Below are 17,442 nucleotides of genomic sequence, written 5' to 3' on the forward strand. Positions count from 1 at the left end.
GAAAGAGTTTATTCTTAAAAGTTATTCTTGAATTATTATTCAAGTGTTTGGAAAGAGTTTGTTCTTAAAAGGTTGTTCTTGAATTATTATTCAAGTTTTGGAAAGAGTTTGTTCTTAAAATGTTATTCTTGGAATTATTATTAAGTGTTTGAAAATAGTTTATTCTTAAAGAGTTATTCTTGAATTATTGGTAATGAAGTTTTCGAAATGAAAAATTGTTACGAACTAACAAATGTGTTACTTATCTAGTACATTTCATACTCAGTTTTATACTGACACGTATTTTCTTTTTCCTATTTGGCTTTGCCCTGTTTACCTTTTTGGTAAGTAGATTTGCAGGTGAATTTTGGATGTGCATAGGAGCATACTAGGAAGGGGATCTTCACCTAGATTAGAGTGTTTCATTTATTTTGAGTATTGAGACAATATTTACTTTTATTAATAAAGAAGTATTATTATTTTTGGTTAAAGTCTTCCGCTGCAAGTTATTTTGGTTAGTTAGTAGTTGGTTGCCGAAAGCGTGTTAGTCACGTGGCAGTAATACTCCTAAATTACTCAAATATTATTTATTAAATTATTTATTTAAAAGTGAGTAATTTGGGGGTGTTACACTACCAAATTTTTGTTATGCTTGTGGAATGGACACAAAGAACGAGATTGCTTGAATATTTTGGAGGAAAAAGCGGAGGAGACGTTGTAGGGCTCGTGGCTCCGAGCTTCACCACGTCAAGGACGCCTGAAGATGGAGGAGGAGGTTAAGAACTTTGAGAGTTATGAGATGACGCTACAATTCTCTTCCATGGTTGCAGAACCTGCTAAGGAAGGAGTGAAGGCTTGTGAGGAATTGAGGATAAAGCACTGAAGCATTAAGTGTAGTGGAGGAGAGAAGATCCGAAAATATGGGACAGACACGTATAAATGAGGTGCAGGTGGACTGTGGTCCACAAACTTTGACAACCTCAGCAATAATTAATGTAAGTGCCACACCTCATGCTTTTAATGCTGGAACTATTCTCCCAAAAAGCTCGAAAAATAAAAATTACATCACGTAAGAAAAGTAATGTAGTTAAACTTTTCGTGCAAGTGGAGGATTGTTGCTTAAACAAGGACATTCATAACAACTCAGGACTGAAAAGAAAACAAGCAGATGATGTGTTGATTGATTATTCGATTGATTCGAATGTGGGAATAAAAATAACAAAATCTTGTATGACTTTCTTGATGGCAATGATGTTTATGTCGAGGCGGAGGTTGGTGAGGACCAGCCCTGCCGGGCATTATGAATCTAATATGCTGGAACTGCAGGGGTATGGGCAACCCCTGGTCAGTTCGGAGGCTCCGTAGTTGGAGTAACATTTATGCCCCTAATCTAGTTTTTATCTCCGAAACTATTATCAGTAAAGCTGCTGCTGAAAATGTGAAGGAACATATTAGCTACTCTAATGTTGTAGGAGTAGCTAATTCTAGAAGATTGGGTGGTTTATGTTTATTTTGGCAGGAGGATAGAGTAAAAAATTGAGTTACTTTCTTTTTCGAGTCATCATATCTGTGGCGATGTTACCAAGGGTGGTTCACTTTGGAGATTTATTGGTATTCATGGTTGGGCGGACACGAGTAGCAAGCATCGAACTTGGATTTAATCCATCATCTTTGTGCAGATGACACCATTGAGATTTTACTGGGAGGAGATTAGTGAAATTCTTTCTCAAGGTGAAAAGAGATGGACAATTTCAGAGTGATTATGGATCGTTGTGCCTTAAGAGATCTTGGTTTTGTGGGACAATGGTGGACTTGGGAACGAGGAAAGTCGGTTGATAATAGAGTGCGTGAAAGACTTTACAGGTATTTAGCTTCACCATCATGGGCTCAACTTATCTAGATGTCATAGTTGAACATTTGTTGCGTTACAATTGGGACCATACCCCCATTTTGATTAAATTGCAACGTGTTTCAAGGCTTTCTATCCGAAAAACCAAAGCCTTTAAGTTTGAAATGGCTTGACTTTTTGACGAATCGTGTGAACAAGTGGTTCGGGAGGCGTGGAGGGAGAGTGATGGTGACATAATGGTAGGGAAATTGGACACGGTGGGTTGTAAACTGAAGGTTTGGAGCAAGAAGCACTTTGATAGCTTGGGGTTGTAGATTGAAAAAGCCTAAAAGGCCTTGAAAATGGCGAAGCAAAAAGACATTTCGCATGAGAGTTGTGAGGAATGCGAGAAGCTTGAGGTTTTGTTTGATGATTTGAATCGGAAGTACGAAGCTTATTGGTACCTTAGATCTAGAGTTCTTGAAGTGAAGGATGGAGATCGAAATACAAGCTACTTTACCATAAAGCACCCCAAAGGAAGAAAAGAAAACTGAATAAAGGGTTTACATGATGTGAATAATGTATGACAGATGGAGGATGAGGTATTGGAAGATGTGACAGGGAAGTACTACTCGACCCTTTTTTCTTCGACATCACCGAGTTCAGTTTAGTTGGATGAAGTTCTATCTCATGTAGGGTCGTCCATTACTGCAAATATATAATGAAAGCTTTATGAAGTTGTATACGAAAGAGGAGATTCACACTATGTTGCTTCAGATGCACCCATGTAAGGTCCTGTGACCAGATGGTATGCATGTTATTTTCTACCAGCATTTTGGCATATTGTAGGGAATGATCTTACTAAGTTTGTTAGTGATATTTTACATGGTGTGCTTTCCCCTAGTCATGTTAATAGATTTAACATCGCTCTTATTCCTAAAGTAAAAAAATCCATCCTCCCTGATTGAATTTAGACCTATTAGTTTGTGCAATGTCTTGTATAAACTAGTTACAAAAACTCTAGTGATGCGTCTGAAAACTATACTCCCTCATGTTGTGACCGAAAATCAGAGTGCTTTTGTTCCGTGGCTTTTGATAACTGATAATGCCATTATTGCTCTTGAAATGTTCCATACTATGAAGAAAAGAAGTAAAGGGAGAAGAGGAACCATTGCTCTTAAGCTGGATATGAGCAAGACATATGATAGAGTTGAATGAGGCTTCTCAGGAAACTGCTGCTTACTATGGGCTTTGACATAAGATGGGTTAACTTGCTGATGGCGTGTGTTTCTTCATATCATACTCTTTCATCCTGAATGGCAGAGTATGGTGATGTGACTCCTTCTCGGGGTCTTAGGCAGGGAGATCCTTTTTCTCCTTACTTGTTTATCCTTGTAGCTGATGCTTTTCCTCATATGTTAAAGAAAAAGGTTCATGAAAGAAAAATTCATGGAGCTAAGGCTAGTCGAAATGGTCTAGAAATATCTCATCTTCTTTTTGCTGATGGTAGTCTTCTCTTTGCAAGGGCAAACCGACAGGAATGCAGAATTATAGTAGATATTCTCAACCAGTATGAAGCAGCATCTGGACTGAAAATTAATTATGAAAAGTCGGAGGTGTCTTTTAGAGGAGGGGTCAGTGCAGAACAACAAGAAGAATTAATGGGTGTTTTGAACATGAGACAAATTGACAGGCATGGCAAATATTTGGGTTAACCTACTATGACAAGGAGATCCAAAAAAGTTATGTTTACAACTCTAATGGATAGAATCTGGAAGAAATTACAAGGATGGAAAGAAAAGTTGTTATCTCGTGCTGGGAAAGAGAGCCTTCTTTTTTTTTGACAGGAAATATTAGTGATTTATTCATTCAAAAACTCCAAATCAGAGAGTACAAATCTATGTGCCTCTATAGGCACTTCTTCCATCCACACTCGTAGCTCTCCCAGATTACAACTTATATGAGCAATGTTGTGTGCTACTTTGTTTCCCTCTCTACCAACAAAAGCAAAGGAAATACTACGGCAGGATTTCGCCAGCTCCAAGATATCCCTGCAAATAAACCCGAAACTTGTCTGGTCTTCACTCCCATTCTTCAGCTGGGTGATTAATTTTTGACAGTCACTCTCGAGCACCACATCACGCAGCCCCACATCAATGGCAATAGATAGCGTCAGGCGAGCCGCCAGCGCCTCGGCTTCACTTACATCCAGTCCACCATGAACCCCCTCACCTACAGCCTCTATTACATCCCCAACATCATCACGCATCACCCCTCCAAGCCCCACCATACCATTATCAAACACTGTAGCATCAGAGTTAAGTTTGAAAATCCGATAGCCCGGTGGTTTCCATCGAAAAATCTTCTTGGGTGCTCCACTGGTAATTGGTATTAACCAGTTCCTGGTTAGCCTAAGATTGGTATTCTCCCACTAAACTCATCGCCCTACTAATAACCTTCTTAAGTTTGTAATTCAGGATATTCCTACTTATCTGATGGGTGTGTACAAACTTCCCTACTTTATCAATGAATATCTTTGGGCAAGAATATCTTTTGTGCCGGTACCTATTTTCCATTGAATATCTTTGCATATTATTTCCCTTTGGGCAAGAATAGTGTTGTTTATAGGTTCATGTATTTAAGTATTATCACACATGTAAATGTAGAGATATTAAATTTTTTGAGCATGTACTTTCTTTGAAGGAAAAATTATCGTCTAACACGAACAATTATCTTAGTCACTACACTTATGACTAATGTCTTATACGTTTGAGATTTATTAAGTAACAACTATATTATTTTGCTGAAGAAATTATATAAAAATTTACATAAAATAATTGAAAAGTTACCAAGTAATACAAAAATTATCCAAAATCAATATTACAGAAAGATTTTATGTTGATTATTAAGAATTTCAATTGCTCCATATTTGACATATGTAGTCTCCTAAAAAAATTAGGGACACTTGACTTTTGAAAAGAGACGTCAAATGGTGAATCCTTGTTGAATCTATTTGACTCTCACACACACTCACAACCATATGACTGTGTCATACAAGACTTATATATTTTTATTTAACTATTATACTTCCTTCTAAAAAAAAAGATAATATAAAGTTTGACTATTTTTAGTGATATAGTAATTCCTTCAAAAATCCTATAGTAATGATCAAAATTACAAATTATGCAAATATTGCATACGATTAGAAATATACACTACTTTCTATACTATTTGAACATTCATATACACCATGATTATACGATTGTGAAAAAAAAATTCTCTTCGTTTTAAAAAGATGCTCCATTTTAACTAAAATATAACTTTGAACATAGTGAACTTAGAAGGAGTAAAAATCTACAAGGCTTGGAGTAGAGTCCTCCATTAGCTCAAACTTCATAACATATTCATCGTTAAAGATTTTGACCTAGATGTTTAGTATGGCGATGTGGCATCCTTCTTCATGAAAGAAAAAAAAAAAGAGAAGACCTAAATCATGATATCCGTAGATGGTAGTCTTCCAAAAGAAACAATCAAAAAGTCGGTTGAATCCAATCATGTCTAACCATACTCAAGATTAGTTGCAAATGGTGTTTTAACAAAAAAAAAAAAAAACACAAGTTGAATGATTTCATTGAAATGTTTACATCCCCGATCAATATCTTTTTGGGGCCCAAGGCAAAATAGCAGATTGGGACCCCTTTAATAAATACAATTTATAATAGAACAAAATAAAAACATTTTATAGTAGTTCTCTAAAATAAATCCGTTGTTCAAGCTAATACAAATTTGCAAATAAATTTACCAAAAAAGAAGTTGTTCAAGCAACTCATATGCCATCATCTAATACATGATAATAAAATATCATAAAAAATATTGTAATTTGCAAATAAAATAAATCAAACACACAAATTTAGAATGACAGAAATACATCATATCACAAAGAATAGAGATGGCATAACAACACCTCGAACAAGTGAATTGCTAAGATAATTCGACAACGGCAGGCGGCAACGATACTACGGCAGGCGCAACGCGAATTGCAGCACATCAACTCAGCATTCAGCAAGCGATGAAGCGAATTGCGATGGGCTCCAGCAGACGACAACCACCGACAGCAGGTTGCAGAGCAATCCGGCAATTGAGTTACCCCAACAAAGCACTCGAAACTCGGGTAAATCAAAATCGAAAAAATTCCCAAAAACCTTACTCAAATTCTTAACTTCATAATATCTTAATAATTTCACATGATTGAGACTAAATCTAATGAGTATTGCATTATAAAAATCCAATTCTTCTCTTTTTAAATTGTAGAAAAAATTCCTGTTACCATATTTAAGGAAATTTAACAACTAATTTTTTGGGAAATATTGAAAATCTCAATCAGTTTAATGGAGGTTAGAGGAAATTTTAAAGTGGATCTTGGAAAGAGAGAGAGAGAGAGAGAGAGAGAGATGATTGATTGAAGAACCGAAGAAGAGTAGAAGACGAGGAGTCGAGAATTTTCTTTCTCAGTTTAGTGAAGAATTGAAACACGTGTGAGATCAACAAGCCCGATTAATTAGTTGTTTTTTTTCCTAGTTCTATTTTAAGACCTAGAGGATTGAGCCCCTTTTAGCCTTGGGCTCTTAGCCTTTACCCCCTTCAAACAGCCCTCAGGGCCGGGCCTAAATGTTTAAGGCAAGATGTCCCATTAGAGCCTTCACTCAAAAGAAAGGGATGGACTTCTTTCTCGTAACGAAAATGGTGATATTGATGAGTAATTTGCAAGCCAGACACTTGACGGTAAGTGAGGAAAGGCAAGGAGAATTCCTACCCCCAAGTAACGCGGTTAGGAGAATTAGACCTTATAACTTTAAAACTACAAGGCGAATCCCTAACCAACTATCCAAAACAAGCTTGGTTCAACTACATGAAAACTGTTTGGAAATCTGATTGTTTTGATGTGATGATATTCGTAGCATACCACCCTTCAAAAGAAGAAATGTCCTATTATGTCTTAAATTGAACATGCTTCATTAAAAATGTAAAGACTCTTATGAATTGCACTTGTTGCGACGACATACTCTTTATCTTATGCCTTGAGAATTGAAACTTTATGGTCCTCCTCAATTACCTTAGAAAAATATCTCAGTTCTACAGTAGTAATAACTTCGTTTTCAAAAATATAAATAAAGGAGGCCAAGACACTTGTTCAGTTGTTAGGTGGGATATTCTTCCATTTGCATACATAGATATCAATTATCTTACTCGATTGTGACCTTGATAAAATATCTCTCTACTCTCCAAACAAAAATATCTCTATTCTATGGTTCTCTCCAAACAAAAGTAAGCACCAAAAATATCTATTCTCTCCACATAAAAAAGCACAAGTAGTAAAGTAGCAACTCTATTTTCTTAATAACTATACAATATTCTTTTTTGAGATGTTTTAGATCAGGCAAATCTTAACATATACTTCCTCCATTTCTAAATAAGTGCAACATTTGCATAGTGTTTACTATTCACAGTTTAAACTTCAATTAGCTTTAGTGATTTGCATTTTAGGAAAAACATAGTCATGTGGGATCTTGTTAGATTCGTCTAAATGTGAATTTTTTAAATATCAACTTTTTATAATTTTTACTTATTGATAATTGAAGATATTACTGGTTAAAATAATGCATTGGCAAACGTAAAAACAAAAAATGTTGCACTTATTTAGAAACGGAGGAAGTATATGCTCTTGGAGCTAGATTAATAACTTATATTTATATATTATTCTTTCAAAATAATGTTTTAAACGACTTTTATGTTAAAAACAAGTTACTTATCTAGTGCTCTGCCGCCCCATGACACCCAATAGCATGATCATTTGTTTTAGGAAAATCTTTTCTCCTCAAAAAGCTTTTTTTTAAAAATATATTCAACATAAACTTATATAATTATAATAAAAAATTTCCTCCGTTTTTTTAAATTGTTACATAATGTCATGCACAAGAGTTAGGCAATGTCACTTTCAACCTTTTTGGAGGTACTGTTTGTTCTATTTAATGTAAAATAATAAAGAAAAGTGAAAAAATACTCACTTTTTGCTAGAAAAGAGAAAAACAAACATAACTGTATTACTTTTTGATAGGCCAAATACCCCAAATAAGAAAAGTTTAAACGATGTAGCAATTAAAAAGAAACAACTGTATAACAAAAACATAGCAATTGAAAAAATAAAAGAGGGAGTACATGTTTTTTTTTTTTATTACACTAGGACCCTATTATTTTGAAATGAGAGAAACTAATTAGAAGTGAATTAAAATAAATTAAGAAAAATTAAATAAAGTAATTTAATTGAATTGAACTAAATTGAAATGAATTGAATTGAAAATAAGGACATATTCTCCTCGACATAGAATAGCTGAACTGAAATGAATAGTGATATGTGAGAGTAGAAGTATTATTCAGAGCTGAACGAATATGATATGAACTGAATTGAACTAAAAATAAATCTGAAAAAGAGAGTGATTAATTTCATAGTCAACCGTCACTAATATTTAAAGATTACAGTGGATTAACAGATATATAATGCACTTTTCAGTTTTCACATGCCAGAGTGGCAAAAAGTGCAAATAATTTAACAAAAATCAGTAGACCCCACAAAAATGTCACTTTTCCATTTCTAATAGTCACGTCTCTTCATTGAAAACTATCTCACCCTCCTTTATCAATCACCTTTCCTTCTTCATCTCATCACCTACCTTTCTCTTTCTCTCTCTTCCTTCCTCCATTTCTTTCTCTCTCTAAAAAAACACAAAAATGAAGCTAGAATGCGATTACTGCTGCAAAAACGCCGCCGTTTTATACTGTGAAGCAGATTCAGCAAATCTTTGTTTACTCTGTGACAGAGATATTCATTCAGCTAATTCTCTCTCTCTTAAACATATTAGAATCCCTAGGTTCGGAATCTCTAACCCTAATTCCGAACCTAAATCCGCCATTGATGGATGTCCATCTGCTTCAGAGCTTGCACCCTTTTGGGGAATTAATGATTTAGTTGTGCCTTGTTTGGGTGATGATGAAAAAGATGCGGTTATTCAACAACTAGTGAAATTAAGTAAGTGGGATTTAGAGGAGAGAGAATATAGTTCGGAAATTGGTCCGGGAACTCCGAGCCTAGATGCAGGTGAAGGTGATGGTTCGGAATTATTGTTTCAAAATACAAATTTTACTTCTTTGTTGATGAAAGAAGGTGAAACTGTTTCTGTTGAAGATAGAGATTTTATGTGGGATTTTGATGCTGATTATCAACCACCTCAGGTTTTTTTTTTAATTATTTGATCTGATCTATATTCCATTTTATTGTTCTTGGAGATTTTTAATTAGTATATGGTACCGACTAAATGAGCTTTTTAGTTTAATTATTGCTTTTGGGTATCTTGATAATATAGTTTTTTTTTTCTACTGTTGTCTTTTTTGTTGAATTTGATTCAATTTGATGTTATTATTTATAATAATTAATTTTTTAATGAAGATAAAGTTGTGATCTTGGTCATAGTTTTTTTTTTTTTTTTTTTTTTTGTAATTTGTTTAATGTTGTCTTTTTTGTTGAATTTGACTCAATTTGCTGTTATTATGTATAATATTTGATTGTGATCTTGGGTCATAGTTTTTTTTTTTTGGTAATCTGTTTAATGTTGTCTTTTTTGTTGAATTTGATTCAATTTGCTGTTATTATTTATAATATTTAATATTTGATTCAATTTGTTAACATATTTTCCATTTCTAATTTCTGATTTGGGTAGTGTTCATAGGTAAAGAAAATCCTCAAAAGAAATTTCCAATTTAAGTTTTATAATTTTTACTAGTATGTAATTATAGATTAATACGAAACGTGTATTGGAGAAATGGGAAATATGTTAAAGGGGCAGGAGGAGTAATTAATTTTGGTATTATTGTTGTTGATTGAAGTTGTTTGTTAATTCAAGGCTGTTTTTGGTGTAATGGAAAGTAAGTCCAAACTTTTTTTTCTCTTATTGGGTTCCTTACTAACAAAGCTAAGGAAAAAATATCTTGATTTTTGGGAAAATTGTTTTTTTACCTAAGAAAGTTGTTTTCTACTCTTTATGAACCAAAAGAGGAATAATGGGAAATTGGAAATTGATTTTCCTTCCAACCAAACACACCAGAAAGTACGAAGTATTATGAAAAATGTCTTGAAAGCTCTTGTTTAGGAAATCGAGTTTTTCTTGGATTCGAGAACTGAAGGACGCGATTACTTTGTGCTTTGGATTCTAAATTTGTCAAAACCGAACTTAAATTGATACCACGCTGTTCTGAGTGTAATGGAAGCGTCATGTAGTATTACATTTTCATTTCGGTTAGCTACAAAGTGATCAGATGAGTTTATAAGATGCTTTCAGGATCCTGGTGTGCCTATCGTGATCGTGTAGTATTGATTCTGCAAAGAATGATTAGCTATATTTGCTAATGTATTCCTACTATACCGAGGCACTAGAATCTTGTTAGTATGTATGGGAAAATGCTTATTCCAGAAAGCGAAAGAGCAGTAAAAAGTTCATTGTAGATAGCGATGGCTATGGTTTGTTTAGTATGGGTAGAAGATAACTATGTTGAGTTGATTTCGATAAAGAAAGTGTCAAGTTGTCAACATGTGGTACAATTACAATAATGGATGTTTCTATCTCTTAAATCAATTAGTTGATCTGGTCTTTTATTCTATGATCTACTTGTTCTGTGATGTCAATGAATTGTACCAAAAAGTTCAACTACCTATTCTCATCTAATTGTATATTTCAAAATTTCAACTAGCTAAGCATGCATAGTTCAAATCTAATAGTATCATCTTACTTTATTGCTTTCTTGTCTGCAACATCTTTTATGCTTCACTTAGTTGAGAAGAGTTCTTTTTTTTTCTTTTTCTTTTAAGAATAATTCGTCTTTATGTCCTGATACCCTCTCTTCTGTAGTGGTGAATTTAAAGGAAGTTTTGTTTTCATCAATCGTATGCCTTCAGGGATGTGATCGTTGCTGTTAGGTCCATAAAGTAACTTAGCTTAAAGTGTTATATGATGGACCAATGCTGAACACTCTTACTAATGCTATTTTAATTTTGTTAATGTGTTTTTTAGGAGTGGGATGGTCAGTGTGGAAGACCATTTGATCTTGATCTTGAAGAATCTTCATGTGCATCACCCAGGGTATCAGGAGATGTTTGTGAAATGCAATGCTCAAATATTCTTGAAGGCTCTGAGTCGAGAGATGTAAGTGAATCGAATACTGCTAGAATTGTATTCAAACTGTTTCTCATTGAAGAGTCTGAATAGAACCTTTTACATAATCTGTTACATTTGAGTTCCTTCTAGAGAAATTGTGATAACGTATGATGAGCTGCTTTTTTCTTCGCAACTTTCCGCCTTCCATTTCTGAACACTTAGTTTAGTTGGCAGTTATAAATGACAGTGTTGGAAATTTGGACTATACTTATTTGTAAACTTGCAAGGAAAGTCCCATACTGATGTCCATAAGACCATAACAATGCTTGTCCACCTCTTAATTTATCTTTTTCTTCACTAAATTTCCCTAGCATCCTTTACCATTCTAGAGGATAATATCAAGTGGTACTGGTAATAGAACTCTATGAAGAAAGCCACATGTTTAAGGTCGGAGTTGGATTATCATAGACATTGACATGAGACTAACTTTGCAAGCTTATATGTAAATTCATTACAATCACTGCAATCTAAGTCCGCCTATCAAATGGGCCATAGTGCATTGTTCTGTAAAGAAGCTGATGGGAAACAGAAATCATAGTCTTAATTTCTTCCTAGACTTCCAAAAACCATCCGTTAGTGAGAAATCTATGCATCTTAAATCATCTGAGTTGGGCCTTCCCAGGAAAAGAATATGGTAATTGTGCTTATGGGAGGGATTGCCTAAAGTTAGATTTATTTTTTCATAAATTAGAAACATGAGAGGTTGTAACCCATGGAGTCATAGCTTGTGTTCCCTGGAGACCATGATCGAGATATAGTCACATTTTCCTTCAAACCCTGAGGTTGCTGTGTCTGTCGCTTTGCTTTTTGGTTGGTTTTGAAGTAAGATTAACATTCCTTTTTGGTCATTAATTTTCACTTCTATCTGTCTGTTACTCCCCATCACGAGCACAAATTCGTAGCTCGCTCCTCATCACATGGGCTTCTATCTGGCTCGGTATCTTGAAGTTGTGTGAGGCAAAGGGGGGGATTTTTTTGGTCTCCTTAGCTAGTTGACACATCAAAATTTAGTTTATATCATTGTCTATCTCAATTGTTCCTTAATATATAGAAATAAGAATTAACAATAGTTGATTAACAAATCGGCTTCAAAAACTTGCAGGATGGCGGAAATCAGACAGTGGACAACGATATTTTTGTAACATTAGAGAACTGCAGTGTACCTTCTATAGGACTATCATCTGATGCCGAAATGATAAAACCCGAGGCTATTGATGGCGAGCAGAATTTCCAGGTTATGGAATGGCCTTACTGGAGAAAGCCATTGGGTAACACCGACATGGAACAACTAGCAGAGAACCGAGGAAAAGCTATGCTACGCTACAAGGAAAAGAAGAAAACTAGAAGGTAATTATATCCAGTGATTTCTAATTACTTGGTGATTACATTCCCTTTCTTACTACATTACTTCTTTTGATACTTGGAATGCTGACATAAAACATGAACAGATATGATAAACACATTCGATATGAATCAAGGAAGGCTAGAGCTGATATTAGACAGCGAGTGAAGGGTCGATTTGTGAAGGCGAGTGACACCCCTGATGAAGGAAGTGGCTTCTGATTAATCGGCCTCATTGCGCTCTGATATTAGACAGCGAGTGAAGGGTCGATTTGTGAAGGCGAGTAAAACTCCTGATGAAGGAACCGGCACCTGATCGATCGGTCTCATTGCGATCTTCATCCTGTACTCTGTAACTATGCTGACGTAGTGTGTATATATTTATTTTCCTTGTGAAGCAGTAACCATAGATGTAAGATGTATGCTTTGAGTATTTTCTTCTCTCCACCATTTTCTATCAAATTGACATATTATCTCATCTCCAATTTTTGCTGGTAATGCTATTACGAGACGATTGTTTCACGAGTTGAATGAGAATGACATTGCTGTTTATAATTTTCTGAATCTCTTTATATTTCCAGAGTTGTATTATCTTGGGTCAATTAACACGAAATCACCCGTGTTACTCTAATCGAAATAGTTTTTTGGGTCATAGGATATGCAAAATTCTATGGTGATTCCATATCCATCCGGCCACTTGCTTATGCTGGTATTGAGATACTTAGGGTTTGTTCTCTTCAATATAAAATAACTAAACTAAATTGATTGCAACTGAACTGAATTGATTTGATTGCAACTAAATTGAACCGAGCTGATTGCAACTGAATCGAATTGAACCGAGTGCAACTGAATTGAATTGAAAATAAATTGAGGAGAACCGTTCTTAGACATGCTAACATCAGCTACTCTGATTTCTGTACATTAACAATAATGACAATATATATGTATGCTCCACAATTAAAAATAAGTTTATATAAGTTCATCGTTACGGATAAATTAAGTGAAATAAAGTGTCCATTTAATTATGATTTCTTGCATTTGAATAGGTAAAGATGAGAGATACCTAGAACACAATTTATATTAGGATAAATCAACAATTAGTTACCAAAGTTCATCAACCTTGAATAATTATCAACTTTGCAACAAATTCAAAAACTTGATCAATTGAAAATAAATAAATAAAAGTTGTGCACCGCAATTTAGAATCAAACACCAAATCTAAAAAAATCATACACTTAGAAAACAAAATTGTATAGAGAATCAACAATTAATCACTAATATCCAAAACCCACATACAAAATTACCAAAATTATAAACAAAACAAAAAAAAATTAAGCTCCTAATAATTCTTCTTATAAACACACAAAAAAAATTACAATTGCAGGTAACTAGGTTTGAAAGGGCAGGAGGGAAGGACCTAAAAGGGTTAAACTCAAAAGAATCAAAGAAATTCTTAATGGGTTAATTGGCGGGTCCTTAGTCATCCAACCCATGGAGCCACATATAAAGCTCCTGCTCTAACCCGCTGCCATTTTGCTCGGGTTGGGTCTAGGTTTAGGTTCGGGTAGAGATTCGGGCCGTTTTGAAGATGAAGTGAATAGTGATACTAAATTAATAAGATTGTCAGCACTTCAATTGACTTTGCTAGTAGTGATATTGTCAATGACGAAAATCAATTTCGTACAAACCGATACCAATTCCAACCTTTGTGATGTCGATCAAGATGCTTCAAAGGAGTTTTTTTTTTTTTTTTTTTTTTTTGTATGTGTGTACAAAATACAAATATATCAAGCTATTGAATTGATCTAATAAATGAGGAAAAGAGATTAATGAAGTTGATTGAAGTGCAAAGTTTTTTGTTTTGAGAGAAGAATAACAAAGAGGATTGTAGAGTAAAAGAGAGATTTTTTTTTTTGTAGAGTTAATATAATATGTAAGGGTCTTATTGTTTAATTAGGGTTAAAATTTAACGTATGAATGTGCTTTTGAATCTTAAACGGTGAAAAATTCAATAGTTTGGGTCCCAAATATATACTCTTTCCGTCCCAATTTAGTTGCTACATTTGCTTTATCACAGTTTACGAGATGCAAATTCAAAATTCAATATCTTGAGTTACATATATGAAAAAATTATATACTTCCTCCGTTCTGTTTTAAATGAAACATTGGATGAAATGACACTATTCACTAATCAATTTTAACTCCAATTTATCGCTATTATATAAAGAAAAACATAGTCAAGTGGGATCTTGTTAGATTCGTCTCGATGTATACTATCAAATTATAACTTTTTTATATTTTTTACGTTTACACAACTAAAGATATTAATGACTAAAGAAGCGCGTTGGGTTGCGTGAAAAAGCAAACGTTTCATTTAAAATGGAACGGAGGAAGTATTTGAAAAGTACAAATTGTGACGAATCAAACAGGATCCAACTAAATTGAGACCGATAGAGTACTTCACACTAGGGATGGCAATGGGTCCAGGACTCGACCCATTTGTAAGGGTCTGGGGCCAGAAATTTTAGACTCAACGAGTCCGGGTCGGGTCTGAGTCCCGAATATCATGGGTCGGGTCCGGGTTCACATATGCTAGACCCAGACCCCCCCCCGGGACCCATTTACATATTATAGATTTTTTTTTACCTAAACTCTAAAATTTTATGAGTTGCGATTTTGTGAACTTGTTAGTGTTGTAACTCCACTAAGACATGTAACTTTGTAAGTTGTAACATTTTAATATTTTATGAGTTAATTCTTAATATTTTATTTAGAGAATGCTTTAACTATGGATACAAGAACCTATATATACTAGAATTTTTTGCACGCGATGCGTGCTTGAATTTTTTTTTCAAAACAGAAACTCGATTTTTTTCGGCAAGAGAGTCAAAATTTGAACATTAGACATACGAAGTATAATTGTTTTTGGTTGCAAAATTTGATTGGTTTAGTTTCTGTCACTTAAGTCTCTCACCATTCTTTTTTTTTTTTTTAACTTTTCAAAGTTAAATTCTATTAACAAAACAGACATTTTATTGAATGTATTTTTGATTTCTAATATTATAATATTTTAGTTGATTTTTGAATTAAGTATAGTACTTCATAAATTGTAAAGAAAGTGGACACTTTGATTTCAAGTCAATTTTTTCATAGGTTGTAGTTTGTGAGTGATTGTTATAATTATATTTTTGGTATTTTTGTTTGAAGCCACCTTTGATTTGTAAGTAAATTTGTAATTTAGAATGGGAAGGGGGTAACGTAGTCTCTTCATTCAGGGACACCATAGTTCCCCCCTTCCCTTATATAATAGAGATATGTTGTACTTTAATTCTTAAATGATGTTTTAAATAAACCTTTTTACCTTGATAATTAATCGCTATTATATAATAGAAAAAGATAGGTCCAAATATATGTAAAAGTTTTATTATATATAGGAAACACTGTAAAGAAGTAATAATTTTTTTTTCCTTGTCTAACCTCTAAATTCTTATTTCACTACAAATACACCTCTATTTTTTTTAGTGAAAGTATTGGGTCAGACCGTCTGACCAAATACTTACTGTCAGACGGGCTGACCCAAATGAAAAAAAACGTGGCTTTGAACGGGAAAAACACCAACATCTTCATGCCATACTTCAAAGAGTGCAAATGGTCGGTCTTCTCAGAAGAAAAAGGAAGAGATGCGATCAAAAAATGTGGCTTTGAGTGAGGAAAACACAAACAATTTCCACCATCAATTCCCACTTCTGTAGATGGTTTTGATTCATCAAGTCATCAATCATGCCCGGACTTCTCCGAAGAAAAAGAAAGAGATGAGATCAACAAACAACAAAGAGTGCAGAGGAGAGAGAAAAAACGAAGCTCTCAATCAAGTCAACTCATTTGTTGGTTTTATTTTAGGTTAGATTCAATTATCATTATTTCGGGTTTAATCGAATAAAGGCATACTCGAATTCTGGTCGATTCTTTGACTTGATCAAATTTTTACAGCGAAGTTTTCTTCATAAAGCCTTTTTTTAGAAATATTAACAGGTAAGTTACTTTCATTTAGACCTAAGTTACTTTCAGTTAGACCTAAGTTACTTTCAATTAGACCTAAGTTACTTTCATTTAGACCTAAATTACTTTCAGTTAGACCTAAGTTACTTTCATTTAGACCTAAGTTACTTTCATTTAGACCTAAGTTACTTTCATTTAGAGGTAACTTACTTTCATTTAGACTAACTGAAAAAAATGAAGATTAACTGAAAATAAATTAAGACTAATCGAAAAAAAATGAAGACTAACTGAAAAAAAATTAAGACTAACTGAAAAAAATTAAGACTAACTGAAAAAAATTGAAACCATCTGAAAGTCGTCCGACCAAAGATTATGGTCGGACGAGTCCGACACAATACGTTCTCTTTTTTTTTTATCATGGTCCACCATTAATTGTGAATGGTTCTTGATGATAGTGATTTGTAAGTAAATTTTTGTAAATGTTTTTGTATGCATTCATGTTCTAGGTTATTAGTTTTGGTTTGTATGTTAATTTTAAGTTTTAATAAAATTTCTTGATTATTTGAGTGATTTGTGTGATTTTCATAACGTGATTTTCTCAATTGTATGAGTGATTTGTAAAGTTTATTCTTTTAAGTAATTTGTAAGTAAATGATGTTATAAATTAATTTGCGTTAGTTTTCTTTGAGTGTCGATTTTGATTTTGACATTTCTTTTGTAATTTAGAAAGGGAAGGGGGGCAAAAAAGGCATTTCAAAAGAGGACACCATTGCTCCTCCTTCTCTTATATAATAGAGATTAGGGCGAAATTTTTTAATTACATATATTCAAAAATGTGATGAAAACTTAGAACTAAGAAGGACCCATTTAAGACCCAATAAGAACCCCTGGATCCGCTAGACCCAGCGAATCTGGGTTTGAAAAATCTAGTTCCAACGCATCTGAGCGGGTCTGAGTATGGATCCAGGTAGACCCGACCTAGAGCTGCCCCATTACCATCCCTACTTCACACAACTATTAGCCACTGGTGGT

The 17,442-nt window shown here is 34.0% G+C and overlaps 1 protein-coding gene across 2 annotated transcripts; it reads left to right on the plus strand.

Moving 5' to 3' along the window:
* Positions 1–8,476: 8,476 nt before the first annotated feature.
* LOC104897745 (zinc finger protein CONSTANS-LIKE 14) lies at positions 8,477–12,933 on the plus strand. 2 transcript variants are annotated; one of them, XM_019250497.3, is made up of 4 exons: positions 8,477–9,094; positions 10,927–11,058; positions 12,152–12,417; positions 12,519–12,933. In XM_019250497.3, the coding sequence occupies exons 1-4, from the start codon at positions 8,594–8,596 to the stop codon at positions 12,631–12,633; spliced, it is 1,014 nt and encodes a 337-aa protein (XP_019106042.1). In that variant the 5' UTR covers positions 8,477–8,593; the 3' UTR covers positions 12,634–12,933. The 2 variants fall into 2 exon arrangements, with proteins under 2 accessions (XP_019106042.1, XP_010682991.1); XM_010684689.4 differs by having other exon boundaries at positions 8,479–9,094; positions 12,173–12,417.
* The last annotated feature ends 4,509 nt before the right edge of the window (positions 12,934–17,442 follow it).

The sequence above is a fragment of the Beta vulgaris genome, chromosome 6 (genome assembly GCF_026745355.1).
Source record: "Beta vulgaris subsp. vulgaris cultivar EL10 chromosome 6, EL10.2, whole genome shotgun sequence".
In the NCBI taxonomy this organism is placed as follows: domain Eukaryota; kingdom Viridiplantae; phylum Streptophyta; class Magnoliopsida; order Caryophyllales; family Amaranthaceae; genus Beta; species Beta vulgaris.